At 34.5% G+C, this 21,642-nt stretch overlaps 1 protein-coding gene across 1 annotated transcript in view; it reads right to left on the minus strand.

Annotated features, from left to right (window-relative positions):
• Window positions 1-21,642, minus strand: part of wb (wing blister) — a 393,659-nt gene that overhangs the window by 227,863 nt on the left and 144,154 nt on the right. The window contains exons 3-5 of the mRNA XM_089631097.1: window positions 12,100-12,345; window positions 4,078-4,269; window positions 959-1,195 (exon numbers count right to left, since the gene is read on the minus strand). Coding sequence (XP_089487223.1) covers window positions 959-1,195; window positions 4,078-4,269; window positions 12,100-12,345 — 675 coding nt within the window. The remainder of the gene's footprint in view (window positions 1-958; window positions 1,196-4,077; window positions 4,270-12,099; window positions 12,346-21,642) is intronic.

Below are 21,642 nucleotides of genomic sequence, written 5' to 3' on the forward strand. Positions count from 1 at the left end.
GTCACAAACTATATCCTGAAATACACTCTTCTCTTCTTCCACAATTCTACATAGATAATAATAATTACATTTGGATGATTTGTATAGCGCGTTTTTGTGTAAAATCACCTCAAAGGCACTGTACAAATACATTTTTTTTTTTTTTTATAGTGAATCCCTCACAAGAGTCCCAACTGCTCCCGTCTGGAGCCAGTGAGACTATGGCATCCCCAATTGGGGGATGTTGTGAGGCTGAAGGTAAGTGGGGAAGGGAAAGAGGAAGGTGGGGAAGTACCTGGCTATTCAGATCTAGTCACTAAACACGGCTAAAGCCATTTGGAGCAACGTTTCAATTCTGAATGGTGGTCTTACACCAGGGCGATACTGGTAGTATCTTCCACTCTGGAACGTGCCGCAAATATACTATATATTATTTTAATTAATTAATTGTGAAATAACACAAATTAATCAAATAAAATTTATTTGCGCACGTCGGGTTAGAACCCGCGACCTTCGGAATGGCAGTCCAATGCGTTACCACTGGACTATGCCGGCCGTCATAATACATTTCTACAATGATCCATCTTATTACTAACTATAGACTAGGTAAACTATTATCAATTTATGGCTAACATATTGCTTCCACTGGTTCGTCGATCACTAATACAAAACTGACTAACAAAGATACTCATAATGTTAATAATATGAAACAGCTCAATTACGCATAATAAAGTGTACTAGAGTAAACTGAGGTAAGTAATAGAAATGTGATCACTTCTGAAAAAAACTTTTTATAAATAGATTTTTAGACTTGATCGTGCTATGTTTTCCTCTAGAAATCAGTATTTTTGATAAATACCTACAATGAAAATTTTTAAATTTAAACACTTTTTTACTTTTCCTGACTTTCTTCCGATTGGCATTTATTTATACAACCTTTGTATGTATTTACTTTAAGCATTTGGCTTGTTATGCTCACCTGACAGTTGACACACACACCGCCACCTTTGTATCGCCCATGAGTATCCACGCTCTTGGCCAAGCTGTTGACTTCAGCGTTGAAGACGCACTCCGTGGCGTGCCCGTAGCACTGACACGGCTGGCACACGTTGGCCTCGGAGCTCGAGCCCGGGAAGAACGGTAGCTGATTGAACAGCGGGCAGCAGTGGTCACAATTCGGCCCGCACGTATGATGGATGCATTCGCACTCGGGATGCTGGAATAATTAACACAAATACTTAAACCATTCAGAAACATAAAAGAATATTGCGGAAGGTAGCATGAATTGTTGTAATGTAATCAACATTGCCGTTTTTGATTCTAGGGGCCTCAATACATATGATAATATATTATTATATATGTAGAATATTTAAAAAAAACCAAAAGTAGTACTTATTACATAATATGTAACTTGAAAGCAGCTATCAATGAGCTGATTCGATTGTTCAAGTATACTGTATCTGTATTATTGATATATTTAACTCCATTTATAGAGTCAGCTGTCAATAAGTTCCACCGTTGTCTATCGAGTTTCTTGCAGGATGGTTCAATTATCCCTTCGGATGATGGTCACCTTAATGCAATAGTTTTCAGAAGCATATATTTACAGTATATTTTTATTAGTGTTTCTTATGAATAGATCATTTATTATCAGCGAAAACTTCACTGGTTAACGCATCCATGCAAACATTGGATACGTCAAAGTGTGTATAATAAATAACAACGTATGCTTTCCCAAATAAAATCTTCTGCTCAAGGGTGAGAAGAACATGTGAGGATTTTTACAATAGATTTTAAATTTTGATTAAAACCCAAGAATCCCAACCGAAATTCAATAAGAATGAATTAAGCGAGCAGAAGAAGGAGATGTGGTAATAAGAAGTTTAAAAGGCAATAAGGATGAATTAAGTGAGGAGAGGAAGGACATGAGATGTAAGAAGAAGTTTAAAAGCCAAGAAGGATGAATTAAGCGAGCAGAAGAAGGAGATATGGTAAGAAGAAGTTTAAAAGCCAATAAGGATGAATTAAGCGAGCAGAAGAAGGAGATGTGGTAAGAAGAAGTTTAAAAGGCAATAAGGATGAATTAAGTGAGGAGAGGAAGGAGATGTGGTAAGGAGAAGTTTAAAAAGCACCTGGTTATTTAGATCTACTGATTAAACACATTTAAAGACATTTCAAGCATTGTCTCGATTCTAAATAGTAATATGTCACCGGGTTGTTGCTAAGAGTATATAATGTTTAATTTTGTCATTCACTAGTGCGAGTCATACCTGGTATACCGGTATACAATGGACGCCCGAAGTTTAAAACGTGTCTCAACCATGAAGGATCTTGAAATCATGTTTGACAATAGGCTGACATTTTATGCTCATATTGAGATAGCTTGTAGCACTTAATCGAGAATGCTGGGCATTGTTCTACGCACTGCAAGGAATTTTAGAGATACCCGGGATCTCATAGTTTTATTCAATTCCTTAATAAGGAGTAGACTTGAAAGTGGGTTGGTAATTTGGGGTCCATATCAGGTAAAGTATTCTCTCAAAGTTCAGAAGAAATTACTGAGATTTCTATACATGAGAGAGTATGCTACTACTGGTACTACCGGTGGCTCTATCCTACCAACTTTCTTTTCGGTATGCTCGGAATGAACCATCTACGGGTCAGGAGGAATGTACACATTTCTTCAGACTAATTCGTGGATTATTGAAAAATTGCTTATCATTCATTTCTATGTTACCGCTCCGTCACCCACCGACAGCATAGACTTTTATTTTTTTTACTTTTAACCAATTGCTTGGTTTCGGTTGCCTCCTTATGATACCTTTTTAAATGTCTACTCAGAATATTCTCATTTCTGAACACAAACTGCCTCCTATTTTATATTATGTTTTAGTTTTAATGTTCTTGTTTTGTCCGGTGCTATTATAGCACTGTTATTGTTATTCATTGTTTTGTGGTCGCTTTATATGAACTGTACATTTTGTGTTATATTATTTGATCTGTATTGGGTAAGGCGCACTGTAGGAATAATTTTAAGAGCATGACCACTAACACTAAATTACTATTTTAAAGTTTGTTATATAAACTGCGCTATATACATGCTATGTTATTATTATTATTATTATAACTTGCCAATGGACATGCCGGTAGGGAGAGCAATCTTGATGTTGAACAGAATCAATTCGGATATCAATATTTTTAGCATCAATGAAGCTGCCTAAGATCTATTATTACTAGTATAGTTCATATACCCACTGTCTATATTTATTTAAGAATTTTCCTTAACAAATGTATTTAAAAACGCATTAAAATGGACAATTTTGTAAAGTTATACAATTAATAAATAAATTGAATTGAATTGAATTGAATACCACTCTGAAACGAGGTTCAAATATAATTTACTAACGCAGACCCATGAAAAATAACACGATAGCCGGAATTCTCGACAATGCAGTTGCCGTTTTGAAAATGACAATTCAAATAATTTTATATTAAATTTTTTTATAGTATAGGTAGCAACATTAGCGCTTATCTGAATTCTTCACATAATCAGTCAAAGACACTTTTTCAAAGTAAACTTGAGTTCTAGAGTTCATTGAAGCAGAGTTACATAGGAAAGACAGCAACTGAAATCAGTATTTTTGATAGTATGGGTATAAATTAATTTGTATAATTTTTACTTTTTCATTTATACATACTTATTATTTTCTTTATGTTGTTGTACTTATGTTATTCGTACGTGATGTGCTGTATAAATGAAAATAAATAAATTAATTAATTTCACTTTTATGCTGCGTACAGATGTTAGCAACACAACATACAATGTAACAAAGGTTCCAACAAATTATCTTAGTATTTATTGAAATTAGTTTATTCATTTGTTGCAACCTTAGTTGCATTGCATGTTGTGTTGCTAATATCTGTACGAGGCTTCACATGAAGACCTTTTAGAAAAAAAAGGATTCATTCTGACATAGATATGATATTCTATAATGGGCTTTAGGGAAGTCTAGTTTAGAGTTTAATTTTGTATAAAGTTGCTCTGTCAGATGTAACCTTGTTTTTCAAGAGGTCGATGAAATAAAGGGGTAATCTTACCCCGTGTGCCACATTATGCCTGCAGCTGTGCGCGTGCCCCGAGCAAGCGCACCTTCCCCCGATGGTGATGTCTCGCACAGTGTAGTAGCGCCGGTCAGCCCGCCCTGCCCCCTGAGCTCCCAGGAGTCGCAGCCTCACATACCGAGCACGGCTCCAGTCCCCATTGCCATCTGATAGCAGAGAGATGTGGACCTGGAATTTAAATATTAATTTAGCATGAGATTTACTTTGATTATAATTTACTTTGGAAAAAACATCACCTAAATTTTTTTAGTATAAACACCTGAACTCCACTCCCGTACAGGTTCTAGGTGAAGTATTTAAGAAAAATGACAATATAATTACACATTTACAGTATGTAATTCACTCAAACTCTTACTTTACACTTCACAATAAGGCAAACCATGTACTGTACTATGACTTTGCCGCTGAGAGCTCCTCTATCTTATAATCTCACCAACGAAGAAAAATGTAACAGAAAGAGAAGTTACAACAGATATCTCAGTGGAAAGACTATGAGCCGGTATTTCAGTTAATTTTTAAGCTCGGCTTGAGATATTATGTTTGTTATATAGCTTTTGTGTAGGTTTCCCCATTAAAATTCATAGCAATACTGCTTTCTAGCAGTGTAAAATAATCTTCCTTAAATAAGTATTTATAAAATAATAATCGTTAGGCGAGTGAGTTTGAAAAAAACAATGAGTTAATAAGTAATTACTTACTTTAAATGGTAGGTACATGTAAATATGTAAAAGATTTTAAAGAGACCCTTGCTTGTGTGGTTAGTGTAGGTACTGGATGGATAATAAAAACTACCCACTAAAAAAAGTATACAATGAAACAAATATACTGAAAATCAGAAAACTATACGAATATAACATATGTTTATCAATCCACAAAATCCAAAATGGATTTATACACACAAGTAAACACATTTATACAACTTAATATAAACATACTGCCCAATGCTTCTTTTGTTGACATTTTGTTTTATTTTTCGTACATTTATTACTAAAATTTAATTTATTTTTGTCTACCGGTCTTGACACAACCGTGTCATTAACTTTTATTTTTTGTGTTTAAATTTAATGTTATTATTATATTAAGTTTAATAATTTATGTATTTTTTCAATGATGTAATTGTAAAGCTGCACATCTTCATACAGGAATGCCCTAGTGAGATGTGCAGAGTATGTTTTTTATGTTAAAACTATTTTTTGAATAAATAAATAAATAAATACAACATTTATAAAAACATCACAAATACATCAACACTACAGACAACAAAATAATAAACTGTACTTAAATTCAGTAAAAGTAATATGGTAAAAGGAACATAGGTCATGAGAGTGTACAGTGTACACACATGCAATCTCCTTAACGATAGCTTGACAACAGTAAATAGAATTAATGTTTCAGAAAAAAACTGTATGCTCTTAAGATTAGTGAGCAAAATTAAAATATACTTATGTAAGATAAATAATGTTTAGATTTTTTAAAGTTCAGAAAGTGAAATATGTATTATATTTCTTTCAATTAATTTAATAATAATTTTGTTTTTGTTAGGAAGCTGAAGAATGAAACAAAAAAAAAACATAAAATACATTGTCGAATAGAATCGCGAGACTAAATTTAAACGGAATTGATAAACATCGTTATGCAACCAGTTGCTTTGAGCATTATTTGCAGGGTAAGCTGGGATTGCGGGCGGGTGTTCCAAACTAGCTCGAAATTTTTTTAGATACTTTCTATACTTTTTTCAGATTGTTAATTTGTTGATGACTATCTTATATTTGGTTGGTAATTTGTTGATGACTGTTTTAGAATTTTTTTGGATTGTTAATTTGCTGAGGACTGTTTTGTAAATATTTTTATATTGTTAATTTGTTGATGATGGTTTTATATTTTTTTCGGATTGTTAATTTGTTGATGAATGTTATGTAATTTTATCATTTGTTTTATACCGCCAAAACAAATCAAAATAATTTTAATAAATTCTCAGAAGCCACTGTTGGCAGTAGTTGTAAGTTGTAATCATCAAAATAAAGTATTGGCTGTGGGAACATGTGACGATTCTAAGAACCTAAAGATACATGCTGGGTATAATCTCGGAAATTATCGATTACGTCATTATTTTCGATTATAACCCATACGAATGAATAATCATTTCAAAGACTGATTTAACAGATTGAAGATTTGCTTTGTAATGCTGAAATGTCATGTTTTCAATATGTCAAAACCAGTGTTGGCTTCTGTTATTTGAAATCGGATGATTTGATGCAAACGAAGAAAATGCGATAGATATGGGATGACAGAGACAAACAAAGACCACCGAATAAGATAAGTCCGGGCATTGATGTATTATATTTAGATGAGACACGAAGCGAAACAATTGGTTCAATTTTTCCCCTCCAATTGACCTCCAACTCTCTAACGGCGAAAGATAGTAAACCGAATTTGATCCTCGTGCTCCGGTTCTCTTGTGGGAATAGTGAAACACGTCCTGACGAGATACTTGAGCAATAGCGTTTTTTATTGTATAGCTTTTATATATTCATACTATTCGTACATATCTCTGCTTCTGTCCCTGGTTTTACCGATGTATTTTAAAAACAAAAACATGTGCAAGGAAACACGGAAACTTAGAGCCAGCGAAAGGAAACTAATAGACGCCTACAATATACGGTGCTGGAGAAGATTGCTCAGAATTCCATGGTCATCCGGACGCCCAAATCTATCCATACTGGAAGAGCTGTGCATCCAAAATATGTAGGGCATGTAGGCTATCAACTGTCCGCCAACAACGTATTCTAAGATACTTGCGACACGTTGCTCAACGAACTGTGAACTCGAACCCGGAAAAGCTTATGGTCACTAACAAAGTGACCAGAGGCAGAAGAAGTTCACCAAGCGACCAGAACGACTGTGTCAGGGCTCCATCAGGAGTGAAGGAGCCAGGTTCGACAGGTCATCTTGTTTAGGGGTCAGGATTGAGATGACGTCTCAAGAAGTAGTTTTAATAAAGCCAATCGCAAATGGCAGTTGATTGTTGCTTTCTCCAAAATACAGTCAAGTAAGAAACACACGCTCAAACTAACTATTCCACCTCCCACTCTCAAAAACCAACTACACACAAGATTATTTTTTCAGAAGAACATGCACAAAATACAACTATTAGTTTTGGGAACAGTAGATCTCGTGTCCAAAAAGTATGTTTCTAAATTTCTCTTATTTTAAATCAAAACAAAAATTTCATCTGAAATCGTTTTGTAATAAAAGAGATCCTAGTACGTACTTACTTAACCTTTGCCTTAGCTACTTAATGAATAAACTCGACGATTTTAAATTAAAAAAAAATAATCTTTTCTGAACTATAAAAACGGCCACCGTCTTGAACCGGGACCGGAACGTAACAAAAAACATGGATAAAATGTCAAATGGTCAAGTTAAAACAGGACCTCACTACGCTCAGTCAATAACATCTTTTCAGACGCTGATATTTTCCATTTATCCTCAGGCAAATTTGTTAAATGCAAACTAGAAAAACATAAATAGAAATGTTAATTACCCTTCCCTGGGTATGCGTAAAAGTTCGAAGTTATTTTTTTTTATTTTAAATTTTTTGTTGTTTTTTTTTCTTCTCTATCTTTAGATTTACATTATTTTATGATGTATTGCGTGTATTATATTTATCCAGTTAAATTTTATCTTATATATGTATCTACTTGCACATATACTTAACTTTTTTTATAATGTTTTTTTTCCTCTAGGTTCCACTACAAATAAAAATATTTTATCATTTATGTTTTTTTTGTACAAATGTAATTCATGCAGAAACTTGTCTAGTTTATGCATATGTTTATGCCCAGTAAACATATACTTTTTTTTTTTTTTTTTTTTTTTTATAAATTTAATTTAGATTAAATTTGATAATATTATTATTAAGTTCTGCAAGTGTTTTAGTTTTTTATTATTGTGACAGCTGTTTAGGCTTACAAGGCCATTTTCAAACTGTGGTTAGTCCACATTGAGACGACGTTTTGAAAATGGCCTTGTAAGCCGAAACAGCTGTCACAATAATAAAAAACTAAAACACTTGCAGAACTTAATAATAATATTATCAAATTTAATCTAAATTAAATTTATAAAAAAATTAAATGGAGTTCTACGAATTAAACACAAAAACAATAAATATATACTTTTATGTAAAATGTAATTTATTCAGAAACTTCTCTAGCTTATGCGACCCAGTAAACATATCATTTTGTGTAAAATATGTGTATTGAACTGTTTGTTTTCCAAATAAAGAAAAAAATAATTTAAAAAAAAAACAGCAATAGAGAAGGTTGGAGTATTATAATTTGTTTATAGCATGTTACTAGGTTTATTTTTCAAACGAAATTCTAATCATCGCAAAGATTCTGAGAATCGAAATTGCTGTGGCCTGTAATGAACATAACGTCAGGATCAGCAGAATAACACCATGGCATAGATAAATCAAAGCCATTATCCGTTGGAGCTGGGAGCACATAATGGGAACTGGGAACGAGCAAATAGTATGTATTTACTAAGTCATGCAACAGCCAACACCTACTTTCTGGTGGCGTTTTGTTTGTTTGTATTTAAATGGAATTATCCGGAGTAAATGATGTGTGAACTAATCGTGAGTGGAAGCCTCCGTGCGTGACGCCTGGTAACATTATACCACGTGGATCTTTGCTACTCAGCAGTTTCAACACTCCGCATAACTACGCACCACATACCGAAACACTATTATGGGTTCCTGGTAATTCGGTATATATTTTTTTTTAATTTAATATATTTTCCCGCAGATTAAATATGATTAATGTTTTAGATATTTCGTTCAATACCACCATTCCTCTTGTTATGGGTATGCTGTAAAAGAACATCTGCTCCACCATGTAGTATCTTGAACGAGTCCTGGTGAAGTCGTTGAACAAGCCTTGGTTGGCCTTAAGGCTTCGTTATAAGCGTTCAAAACGAAGAAGAAGATTACAGAATATGGTTTTAAAGGGAGATATGTAAATATGAATGATAAACAGAACGCGCTAATATAAAACAAATGATTACAATTTATTAATTGATGTAAGCGACCGTTGCGAAAATGTTTAATCAAATATTACTTATTTAAAATGGAAAAAAAAATTCTAGAAATTATCGCAGCATTTAGAAAAACTGCAAAGCATCCGTTTTATTAATAATTTTCGAAGCACGCTGCGATTTTTTTCCATCGAGGGAATTTCGTTTACTTAACACTATATGGTCGGGCATTTTACCGCCAAATTGGGGGCGAAGCACGGGTGTTTTTTTTTAAATTTTAGCCCCAAAATTAGACTTTCCGCAAAATATTCATATCTTATGATCTATTTGATATTTTTCGATGAAACTTCAGTGTTTTACTTTAAAAAATGTCTCTATTTATTTACGTAGCGATGTATGTGTAATTCCATTTTTTATGAACAAAAACTTTTTACTTTCTTGGGAATCATAGAAAAAACAGTATTTCACAATCGAAATAACATATCGAAATTTATTCATACAAAATTACAAGATTATTTAGAAATTTTAACACTTTCCTTTATGCAGGGGCACATTGCAAAACTTGCACATGTACCGCGTTTCACTGCGTAGTTTGTGAGCGGAACATACGCGACAACGATTTTTTTATTTTTTTGTTGTGTTTCAAACTCATTGTATTGACAGGTAGATAGATCGGGTACCGCCGACAATAGAAAACACATGACCCCGCACCCATTTAGAACCCCTTGTTTACAAGTTTCCCGCTCCTTACCGCTTTGCGCAACAAAAAGACTCCCGTCTCCCGCGTCTTAATGTAAAAATGCGTATGACGAGTTTTCTCGTTTCCCGCAAATAATGTGTTAATTACATTTTCAACTCGTAATCTGAATATAGATTATTTTAAAATATGACACACATTTTTTAAGAGCTTAAAACTTTAATTAAAGGGAAATGTGTTATGTGTTTGTAGAAATTCGGAATGCGGGTTATTAAGTGTGTGGTGTTGCGTCCATCCACCACTAGCATGCTCCAGCTCACATCTTTTAATGCTGTAAAACTTCCTCATTGAATAGTTTCATACCTCCCAATAAGGTATACTTATTTATCATACAAATTCAGTACTAGCCCGACAAATGTTAAGCTAAAAAATTACGATGGCTAGTCTTCACGAGTGCTATACTCTCATAGAAGAGGCTTCAACTGCTTCACCATATATTTTGAGATTATGGGAGTGTATGGCGAGCGATGTGGTGAAACAGGTGAAGCCCACATATTTTACCATGAGAGTATAGCGCTTGTGTGAGACTAGCTCGATACTGAGAAAAATAAGCTCAGCTGTAAAAATTACTTAGACACAAACCAACCATTATAAAATTTCGGTAAAACCGTTTGTTCTGATGATGTTGAATGATCAAAATTATTATTATTCTCAACTACATTATATTTATTCGTTGTATGTTGTATGTATGTGATTCATGACTTATGAAAATGTGGAAAACGAAGAAAAAAGTTTTGAGAAAGGTTGGAAGAAGCTGGCTAGATATAGCATTTGACGGCCAATAAATATAGTAGGTACTATCCGATGCACCAAACCGTTTCAATTGAACAATAATATTTCACCACAGTTTTATTTAAATTATCGTCCATTCTGGACGACGATTTGAAATGCTATTCTGATGAATATAATATATAAATGCGCCCTTCATTAAAAAGTAGCCCATGCTTGGTGAAGTGTTGCATGACGAACCAAACGAAAAAAAATTTGAGCGGACGAGTTCATCTTGTGTGAGTTTCCCACACAATATGGCACAACAATTCCGCCTTTGTTGAATTAAATCGTTTTTAAATTATAATTTAATTAATAACGCGAAAGTTTGATTGCTTGATTGACCAGATAATTTCAGTCCAATTAGAGCTGTCTCATCGCAGATCCCATCAGATTCAATTCTTCGAGACAATTCATTGCCGTAATTACAGGCCAAACTCGGAGTAGGTACCCATATTGTAATGAGCGGGCAGACTCTTATGGGTTTATGAGTGAATTACCTACCAGAGGAGCAGAAAGCAAAAGTAGTAGACGGTCGAAGGTAGGCCATATTTGTTGGATTGTACCCGTGAACTTGAGCAACTCTTCGGTTAATTGGATAATGAAGAGACGTGATGAGATCGCACGTTTTACTTGTTGCCACAGCTCAAAGAAGGCCGTAATCATTTAATACTTGGGACTTGTGCTCACTTTGAACTGCCTTATTAGGTTTCAATTTATCAAGCAAGAATCTCATCCATATGGCCTGGAATATTTTTTCTTTTCACAATGAACATCATTACCTACTTTAGAGGATGGTGTTTAGGTGGTTTATTTGGATTGGTGGGCATGTGAGGTTTATTTTTTTAATGTTTTAAGTACGACATAACGGCTACAATTGGGCGGGAAAGCGGTGGATAACCTCCAGTGCTCATCAAAAAGAGCTAGCTCAATTTTGCGGCTCGTTCATGAACGACTCATTACTACTGCGGACCTTACAGACCATACATATGTTACTCACGTAGATTGTTTGTGATGTCAGAAGTGTCAGAATCAGTGGATTCAGTCGTACCAATCAAACGGTGTGTTTTAATGTGACGGTACTTTATTCGTTTTTAAATAACGGTTTATAAATTCTTCTTATAATAATCCGCAATAAAATTTATATATTCAGAACCAGTACATTGGTCTGTGTGAATATATTTTTTCAAGCCATAATATTTTCACTGGAGTTCCTGAAAAGAATTACGTTAACCGTCTTCCTTGTTCCAATGCACATATTATGCCGTTGAGTAGGTATTTTTTACCGCCATAGGATGGTATGGAAATAGGGGGAAGTTGTTTGGCAAAACATTAGGTTATATTGCAGAGGAATAGTACAGTTTTTATATAGATAATAGTCGACTTCCGAGAGATGTGGTTTGATTGCAGGTAATACAAAACCTAAAACAACTCACCTCTCCATTTTCCAGCGGCTGCATCTTAGAGTAGAAAGGGGTGCAGGTGGCCTCCGGCCCGGCCAGCGGTTTGGGTTTGCCCATCACAGCTGGAACACCGTGCACGTCCTGGCACTCCGAGGGGGAACGGGCGAAGAACTGCCAGGGGCTGAAGTCCTCCAGGGAGTCTACGGAGCGCTCCAGGACCCAGGTGGCAGGTCGGGAGGAGGGGCCAGCTCGGACTATGACGTAGGCGATTTCGTACACCTGATGGCAAAAAAAATTCAAAATTAATTTTTTTTCATGTAATCCGACGGATTAGGCACATAACAAATGGACGGAGAAAGCAGATTAACAAAAGAATAACATAATCATGCGCCATAAGTTGATGGAAGAAAAATTTGGGGACGCCCCAGAAGGACATAGTAGCCTATCTCTGTGGATCTAATATTGTAGTCAGGTCACAGTCAAGTTATATGTGTGCTCCAAGTCGGAGAATTTCAGTAATTTCAGATTGTCAGCAATAAAGGCATACGAAAACAATACTGGATTGAATCACCGATACAATATTGTATTTGAATGCCTTTCTTGAAATAATTGAGTAGTTTTACATATTTTTAAGCATAAATTTAAGAAAGTTTATTTTCAAAACTCAATTAAATGAACGCCATATATAAACGTGTAGATTATAACGTATGCTACGTTTACCCGTAATCCTATCTGCCTACCTCTATAATGAAATTATTTGGTATTTAGTTAGTTAGGCAATGAGTTCTAGAAAATTTATGCTAAAATAATTTATATAGCCCCGTTTTTGTTAACAATCACCTCAAGGGATCTGTACAATTTATTACGAGTTACCTAGGCTCTATCTAATTTTGTTATTTACAAACAGATTCAGAAAAACATACTAATTATTTACAAACAGATACAGAAAAACATACTAATTATTTACAAACAGATGCAGAAAAACATACTAGTTATTTACAAACAGATACAGAAAAAACATACTAATTGTTTACAAACAGATACAGAATAACTTACATACTAGACGTATGTAACTCACCCCGCAGTTGATTAATTATTATTTTTTGATTTTTTTTTCTAACAAAATACTGTGGGCTACCCGACTCACTAGACAATATCTGTTCTGAGCCGGGTAGCAATATAATTGCATATATTTTTTAAACAAATCAGTGCTTAATAAAAATACAAAGGAATACATAAAATAATGCAGATATAAAATATTACGTACATATGTAAAAACAAAAAATAAATAAACAAGCTTTAGTGAGAGAGTTCTTATTGAGATGGGAACTCATAATAACTTATCATATATATAGAGTAAAGTTGTATTTAAAAGTAAAAATAAGTACGAAAAATGCTAGGAATTGAATTTTAAACATTAGAAACAGTAAAATAGTCTGTGCAGGCGTAAAAAAGAAAAAAAAAAGAAATAATAACACGCTCAATTGCTTAACATAAATGATGTACCCAAAATAAATAATAAATAAAATTCAAGAAGGAAAGAAAAAATGCAACAAAAAAAAAGAGAGAAAAAGAGTATTCAATATATGGGAGACACATTAGAAATTATTGAATGGCGTTTTATCAAATTGATAGAAATTATGACTATTTTCATAGGTATAATTCTAAGAAAATCGGTTTGTCTGTAAATAATTATGATGTCACTAATAATATACGAAAATATATTTGTAGAACAATAAGCTAATCAAAACGATCCGATAACCTTATCTCACGTAATCTGATCAAAGTTCTTTACATTACAGAAGTTTTTCCCAAACTAACTAACACCTGAGATATTATTGTTCTCAGATTCCATTAAAAGTCCAGACATTCTCCAAAGTCGGATGGATGGTACATGGTGTCATGGAGGGAGGTGAACAACAACTGAACCTATATCACCAGTCGTACGATTGGAGAATACAGATATATATACATATATAGAATGATCTTAATAGGAAGTTAGCAGTTAGCAAGTTAGCAGTTAGCAGTTAGCAGTTAGCGAAGTTAGCAGTCCACAATGGAGTGCTGGTACCTACCCTGATGTATGGAAGTGAGGCATGGAACTGGCAAAGAAAGGATGAAAGTAGATTGAATGCTGTTGAAATGAGATCCCTGAGGCGTATGTGTGGTAAAACCATGTATGATCGTGTGAGGAATGTGGATATCCGCAAAGAGTGCAAGGCTGATGTAAGCGTAATGAGTAAGATCAAGAAAGGGACGCTTAGATGGTTTGGGCATGTAGAGCGAATGAGCGAAGAAAGGAGTGTAAAGAGAATATACGATGCAAATGTGAATGGTAGCAGAAGTCGGGGACGCCCGAGGAAGACATGGCATGACCAAGTGAATCAGATACTTGAGTCGGGCCATGTCAAGAGTCAGAACAATAGAAGAGTATGTATGAGACGATGTATGAATGTGAATGAGGCAAGGAGTGTGTGGCAAGACCGAGTTGTTTGGCGGTCCGTCCTCTCTGCCTACCCCTGCGGGGAAACGGCGTGATGGTTAGTTAGTTAGTTAGTTATCTTAATAGGAGCAGATGGAAAACAAAGAAAATAAAGGTATTTTATTAGAAATGCGCTAAAATGAGTTGTAAGTTTTTTTCGCCTCCTTCATAAATCGAAGAAATCGAACTTGTTTGACCCTACTGCAAAATAACAAAGATAAAGGAAAAAACTAAATTTTACTTTAATTCTTATTTATTTATTTTAGTCATTATAAAATGCATGCAAGTGGCCTAATGGACAGTATTCTGTTAATAGATCTGAAATAGTGCATCTGTACGCTGTGATTTACAAAATATCTTTAATAATATTTGGATGATTTGCATGGCGCCGTTTTTGTTAAAAATAATCGCAAGGGCGTTTGAAGTAAAAACTAACTAAATAATAAATTAAACGGGCAATTTGAGGAGCGTAAGGTGGCTAGAAAAAAATCAATCTTTATTTATATAAAAATCAATATTATTTATTATTATTTTTTAACATTAAAACCACACAGTAGGCCCTTAGGAAAATAATTTCCCTCAAAGCCTACTATGTTGATGTTACCTTTGGGTATGCTGTGTGGAGTGTCATTTTGAGGAGATAAAGGAGTGAACATGGATCTTGAAGAGAGCCATGTTGTAGGAGGGAGAAAACACAGAGGCCGGCAAATCGTATATTACCTAATTGCCGTAATATCATAGAATTTCAGAGAAATGCGTATATTGCCATTGCCATTGGTAGAATGCATTGTCATCGACAGCGAGTATATCTGCCGAGTTTCAGCTCGATCCGATGTCGATAAGTGTGTTAATTTCCACATCCAAGATTTGCACTAATTCATTCACGAATTGAGTGGTGAAATTCAAATACAATGTATGTAAAATTATAATTTCGGCTACAATCAACATTTGTTTATCAACATAACACTATTATTAAAATGAGTTTTTTCATAAGAGTTAGCGGACTTCTGCGTTCTCCGCAATCTTTGTACTCCGTATCCCATTTATGATTCAGATCAAAGGAATGTTGATGAACTTTGATCTTGATATCTGCAATGATCAAGGATCATTTCATCTTCAACAAGGAGCCCTTGCAGTAGGGACGAATAACTCCTGGAGAATTCATGATTTGTATACAAACTGTATAAATCACATTTAAGAGATCCCTCAGCGAAATATTTTATAACAGTAAAAAATGTGATATTGCACAAGAGCCTCAACTATGCCAATTGAGGAATGTTATCTGGCTGAAGGTTTTACGGAAAGGAAGGAGATGGGAAAGATGAAGATTCTAAAACACGTGGTTAGTGAGATCTGTTTAACAAAAACGTGATTATAATGTAGCTTGTATGTCAAGCGCCATTTTATTTCAGAAAAGTACGAAAAATAAGTATTGTTATTTTTTTCAGTCACTTCAAATTATTGGTAATCCTGTTGGAAACGGGATTGCAGGCCGTTTCCTCATAAACTTTTTAGTAAATTCCTAATATATCGGAACAGGTGCCTGCATTTGCCGTCATTGTAATTGTCGTTTTTCGTCAAAGACGAAATGCTAAAATATTAGAATTTTTATGATCACGTATTCCGACATCGTAATAACACATTCATATTTTACTAAAAGCTTATTAGCAAATATATTAATTCATTCGTTAAGGGGCTACAATCCCATTTTTAACCGGATTCCGAATAATTTGAATATTAACAAATTAGAAATATTCAATTATTCAATAAGTCATTTTTCAACGTGTGTTTACAGAACTACTAGAATTGGTTAATTTAACTTTTGTAAGGTTCTTCCGAAACCAGTCGACAACAAGTCACAGTGTAGCAATTTTAAATTAAAAAATACCCACCCGAATCATTTATTTGCTCACAGGGTAGATAGAGTGCTTATGCGTGTATTTTATCTGTGCACTAAACTTTCATGTCACCGGCGATAACCAAAGCAATATAATATTAGCAAATACCGCACAGTATCCTAAAGCTCGCTTATATATTATAACCGCGGACACGAGCACAGAAGCCGCAAAACATTGAGCGAATAAATTGGGCATTTAATATTGAACAAAAACACTCAGTGTCGTAGTCGCTAAACCAACGTTTGTGGTGAAAATCTGTATATATATAGGAATAAAGCGGTTAATGCGATTGGTCAAACTGAATTATCTCTCCATGAGAGCGGTTGTCAAATTACTCTCGATGAATTTCATATTTATCTCCTGAGAAATGGAGATGAACAAGTATTTAATTTTAAAATTGATTTAGAAAAGTTAAGATGAGTCCTCGCGATCAGAGGCGGTTCCTTGGTACGTGCATTTGTGAATTGCACTACTTGTGAACGACACCTATGCCCCAGTCATCGATGTACGAAAGTACTCTACGGTCGTAATCCCCTTTTTGGTCATTATTTAAGCTATCTTCTAGAATAAAACTCCAGCGCAAGAGTAAGCGGGCTATACATATCTTGATATGAACAGTACCTTTTTTTAGCATACAGCATCGGGCGGAATCGAGACAGCCCGACCTAGCCGAAACGGTGACACGTGACACGTTTTAAAACAGTGCAGAAATATAACTCACCCCGTGCATTATCGAAGCGTCTTGACGACGAATGAATTTTGCTTTGATCATGCGTCTGGAGTGTATTCGCTTAGAAATACTAATGTACAATGTTAGCGCTACGACATTCACACATTGGAACTCGTGCGCGGTGAATTCAAACAAATTCGCTATATTTTCAACGATGAATTGCGTGTCCTTTACTTTCAAGATGATTTTGGGAACACTGACGTAGCAGTATTATTTTATCAATTAGCAAACAACTATAACTATAAATACATAGAATGAATTGCAATAGGTAACCCCACTCATTAATTTTCTCTACATAAATTACACACGAGGTACATTTAAGTGAAATGCACTGCTGGCAATTTCAGTCACGGGCCGTCTCTGTTCAAAGAGCCATCAAAAGATGATATAGTACATCGTCATCGACAACGAGTCTATCTGCCAAGTTTCAGCTCGATCGGATGATGGAAAGTGGGTAAATTTCAGCCTCCCAGATTTGCATTTATTCACTACCGAAAAAAATGTAAAATTCAAATATTTGTATTTAAAAATGTCGGGACACACCCTTTTAGTTTCAGAATTTTTTTTTAAATTGTATCATTATCGTAGTATGTTTATTGCTGCCTGCCATTACGTAAACCCTACTATTAATAATAATGATAGCAATAAATGATGATTCACAGAGAAGGGGGACATTTTCTAATCGATTTTCACAGTTTATAAGGCTATAGATTCGTCATTACTCCATCCAGTGATCAGGTAACACAAATTCGAGTATCTACAATCAATTAATCAGCAAGCGCGGATCCCCGCTTATCAATCGATTATTGATAAGTGATTCGTGGAAAGGACGTCAACGAGATGCACTTAATGGGGAAGTTCTCAAAACATATCCACATATTATCTCGTCAAAGAAATGTTACGATGAGAGAGAAAGTTACGAGTTGATACCTAACCAACACCAATCGATGTAATCACATTCAACCTAACCTAACCAAAACCTAATTAACTAACTAACTAACCATCCCTCCGTTTATCCGCAGGGTTATGCAGAGAGGACGGACCGCCAAACAACTCGGTCTTGGCACACACTCCTTGCCTCATTCACATTCATACATCGTCTCATACATACTCTTTTACTATTCTGACTTTTCACATGGCACGACTCGAATATCGGATTCACTTGATCGTGCCATGTCTTCCTCGGGCGTCCCCACTTTTGCTACCATTCGCATCATATACTCTCCCTTCTTCGCTCATTCGCTCTACATGCCCAAACCATCTAAGCGTCCATTTCTTAATCTTACTAATTACGCTTACATTAGCCTTGCACTCCTAACCAAAACCAATTGATGTAATCAAATTTCGTATTAAAAGTAATTGGGTCAATCCTATTTAAGACAATTGATTTGTAAATAAGCTTACTATAAAATTTAATCCGAGTTGAAAATATTCATATCAAATCGATAACAGGTAATGTGTATCTAGGTAATTGCAATGTTTTCAAGGTTAGGTTCAAAGTCTAGTGTTTGTATAAGGTTAACTCCTCAGGCCTCGGGCATATTCTGCCAGAAGGTCGGAGTATTTCCGCTTTGCAATTAAATGGAATATTTCTGAACGTTTTTGTTTTATCACTTTCCATGACTTTATAACTTTTTAAAGATGTGATGATTTATCCGGTCACCATAAAAACACACTTGTTTTAAAAGACAAACAAAGGTTAGTAATTAATACTTTTTATTTCGTTTCATATAAAAATAATTACTAAAAACTTTTCAGTCTTTTAAGTATTTTTCAAATTGCAGTCGGAACCCTTGGTTTTATAAAGAAGCACATTTTAATTCTTCTGAAGTTAATTGGTAGTTGATTTGAATATAAAGCGTTGTGTTTTCTCTTTCTAACACCGTTCATATCATATTTCTCACAACTAGTTTCTCAGTTTACTACTAATTGGCTACACAAAAGAAATGTGTTAAATACCGAATTCTTTCTAAATTGTTGACGTTTTGAGACAAAATATTTCAGTTTTATTGAAATTCTAAATTAAAATTTATTTTATATAAATCTAAAAGAAATTTATTATATATAAATCTAAAAGAAATTTTTATCTAGTTTCTAGAATGGTATTTGTTTTACGATAACTCCTTGGAACTTATAGGTAAAAATATAAGGGAAAAATATTTTTTTATTAAATCACTAGGATCGATCCGTGAAAAGTAACTAGATATTATATATAAGGATTTGTTGAGCTGAAATACTTTACAAAATATTTTACATACAAAAAAAAATAAACAAATATTGTCATTTTTTTAAGAAGCATGACAAATTTTTTTGTTGACAAATAATTAGAGAAACGATCAGAAAGTACACTTTAAACGTCATTAGTGATGCAGTTTTAGATCTATCAAAAATTTAAACAAAAGAAATACATATTGCAAATGTAGAATTATTGTTAAAATATTATTATATATTTTGGTTCCTACCTTATCGCTTGTCTGAATGAATCAGTTATAATTCAGAAAATCATTACGTTACCCAGTAATATTTTACATCAACTTACAATCGAAATTAGTATGTAACATGATTAAAAGTTACATTATTCCCCTAAGAAGAATAAGAGAAACATTCATTATCCCGAATATCTTATAAAACTACGTTTGCTATAGTTTTGCGTTTTATCTGTGTTAGCTGTTTCGCCTTCTGCAAAATTGCGGTATTTTTCATAACAATTTTACAGATACATTTTTTAATTCTATTAAATACAATAAATGTTTATGTGGGGAGGGGAAGGAGATGGTAGACAGGAAGGATGGGAAGTATCTGGCTATTCAGATTTGGCTATCAAAACCTATCATCAATTCACATAAAGAAGGCGATACTGATAGTATCTAGTATCTTCCAGTCCAGCTTTGGAAACTTCACGAATTCGGGTATTTTAGATAACCAGTATTAATTCCCTAAAAAGTAAGCCCATATTATAAATTTCAGAATAAGTTCTATAATTTGAAGTTATAAATCATTGTTTCAATTTGTATAGAACCACAATATTCTCCCCAAGAGCATTAGCCTAAGTTGACATAGCAGTGCAACGGGCGCCTGGTGCGCGAGGCGCCTTTTAATCTCACGGGCGCCTTTCTCCCTGCTCCCGTATCCATTCTCCACCCAAACGAGAATCGTTTGGAACAATGGGCCGGCCCGGCACGTAACAAATAAGGACACAATAAATTAGATCCCCTTTATCGGATAAGGATCCACCTCTCCTGGACCGAGCGGCACAATGAGGATCATAATTGATTTTTGCGATGGCATCATTCGGGTTATCGCGGCCTAAATCACATCAGGGAATGCGGATGGTTAATGGGAACATTAAACGTTAGCTTGACGCAGAGCAATTTATTATATGGAGTAAAGGGGGTACATTGAAATTAAGTAAGAAACAAGTATAAATAATTGTAAATATTTCCTACCAAAAATCTCTTATCTGTTGGAATCGCCTGACAAATGATGCGTGCAACGTTCAATGGTTTACCCTGTTTTTGTAACACTCCTTTTAGCAAAAGACATATTATTATTCTACGAAGTCTGTTCTTTGACGTCAGTGAGCTTCTTGCCACTGGAACCAGAGGTTGAGGTTCAACAAACCGGCATGAGTATCGCTTTTATAAACCGAGTTCCTTCTAAAATATTATTTTTCATGGTGTTACCTACATATCATTTTGATGAAACACCAAATATTCCACCTTCCTCATACCCACCCGTCTCAGACTATATACATCCTCAAAATTATCTAAAATATAATACATAATTTTGGCGCGGTATGTTTATGTTTGTATTTAGTTAGGCACCTAACGATAGAAATATCGTAATCGAGGACAGTTTGATGCGAAAAAGTGTGAATTATTTATTTCACAAGATAGTCAGTCAGCCATGTGGAAAAAACTTACTGATTTGAAATATTGTTAATTTATTAAAAATCTTGTAAAATTATTCGTTTTCCTGTTTAAAACGGGACTGGAGGTCTGCAGCGCATGATTTCATAACAAACTATTAGTAAATCACAAATGTTCTTCCTAATCGTGATATGAGGAAGTCGGAACAAGGCCACACATAAAAACAGATGTTCAGATATAGTCTGAATTATTAATATTTTAGTAGAAATGGTCATGCATTCACATTTTTAACAGCACCTTGATAAAAAAAGCCGTACAATTTTTTCTCCTGCATCTTGGCATCAGCACTTGTACCTTTTAAATTGGTTGCATTTGAAGTAGGCAAGTGAAACCCTTTAAATAAAAAGGCCGAAACGGGTGAACCATTACAAATATGATCTATTATTTAATATTTTTTGTCAAAGCAGTGGCAGAACCAAAAAACACATTTTAACACTCGACACGTGCAGCCGTATAAAAGTTGTTGAGTAAGTATCATAGTTTTTCGTGGGAGTGCCCATTTTCGGGATTTGAGTTCGTACAATGGCGTTAAACTTT

Source organism: Hesperophylax consimilis, chromosome 4 (assembly GCF_061612785.1).
Source record: "Hesperophylax consimilis isolate HC1 chromosome 4, BYU_Hcon_1.0, whole genome shotgun sequence".
Taxonomy (NCBI): domain Eukaryota; kingdom Metazoa; phylum Arthropoda; class Insecta; order Trichoptera; family Limnephilidae; genus Hesperophylax; species Hesperophylax consimilis.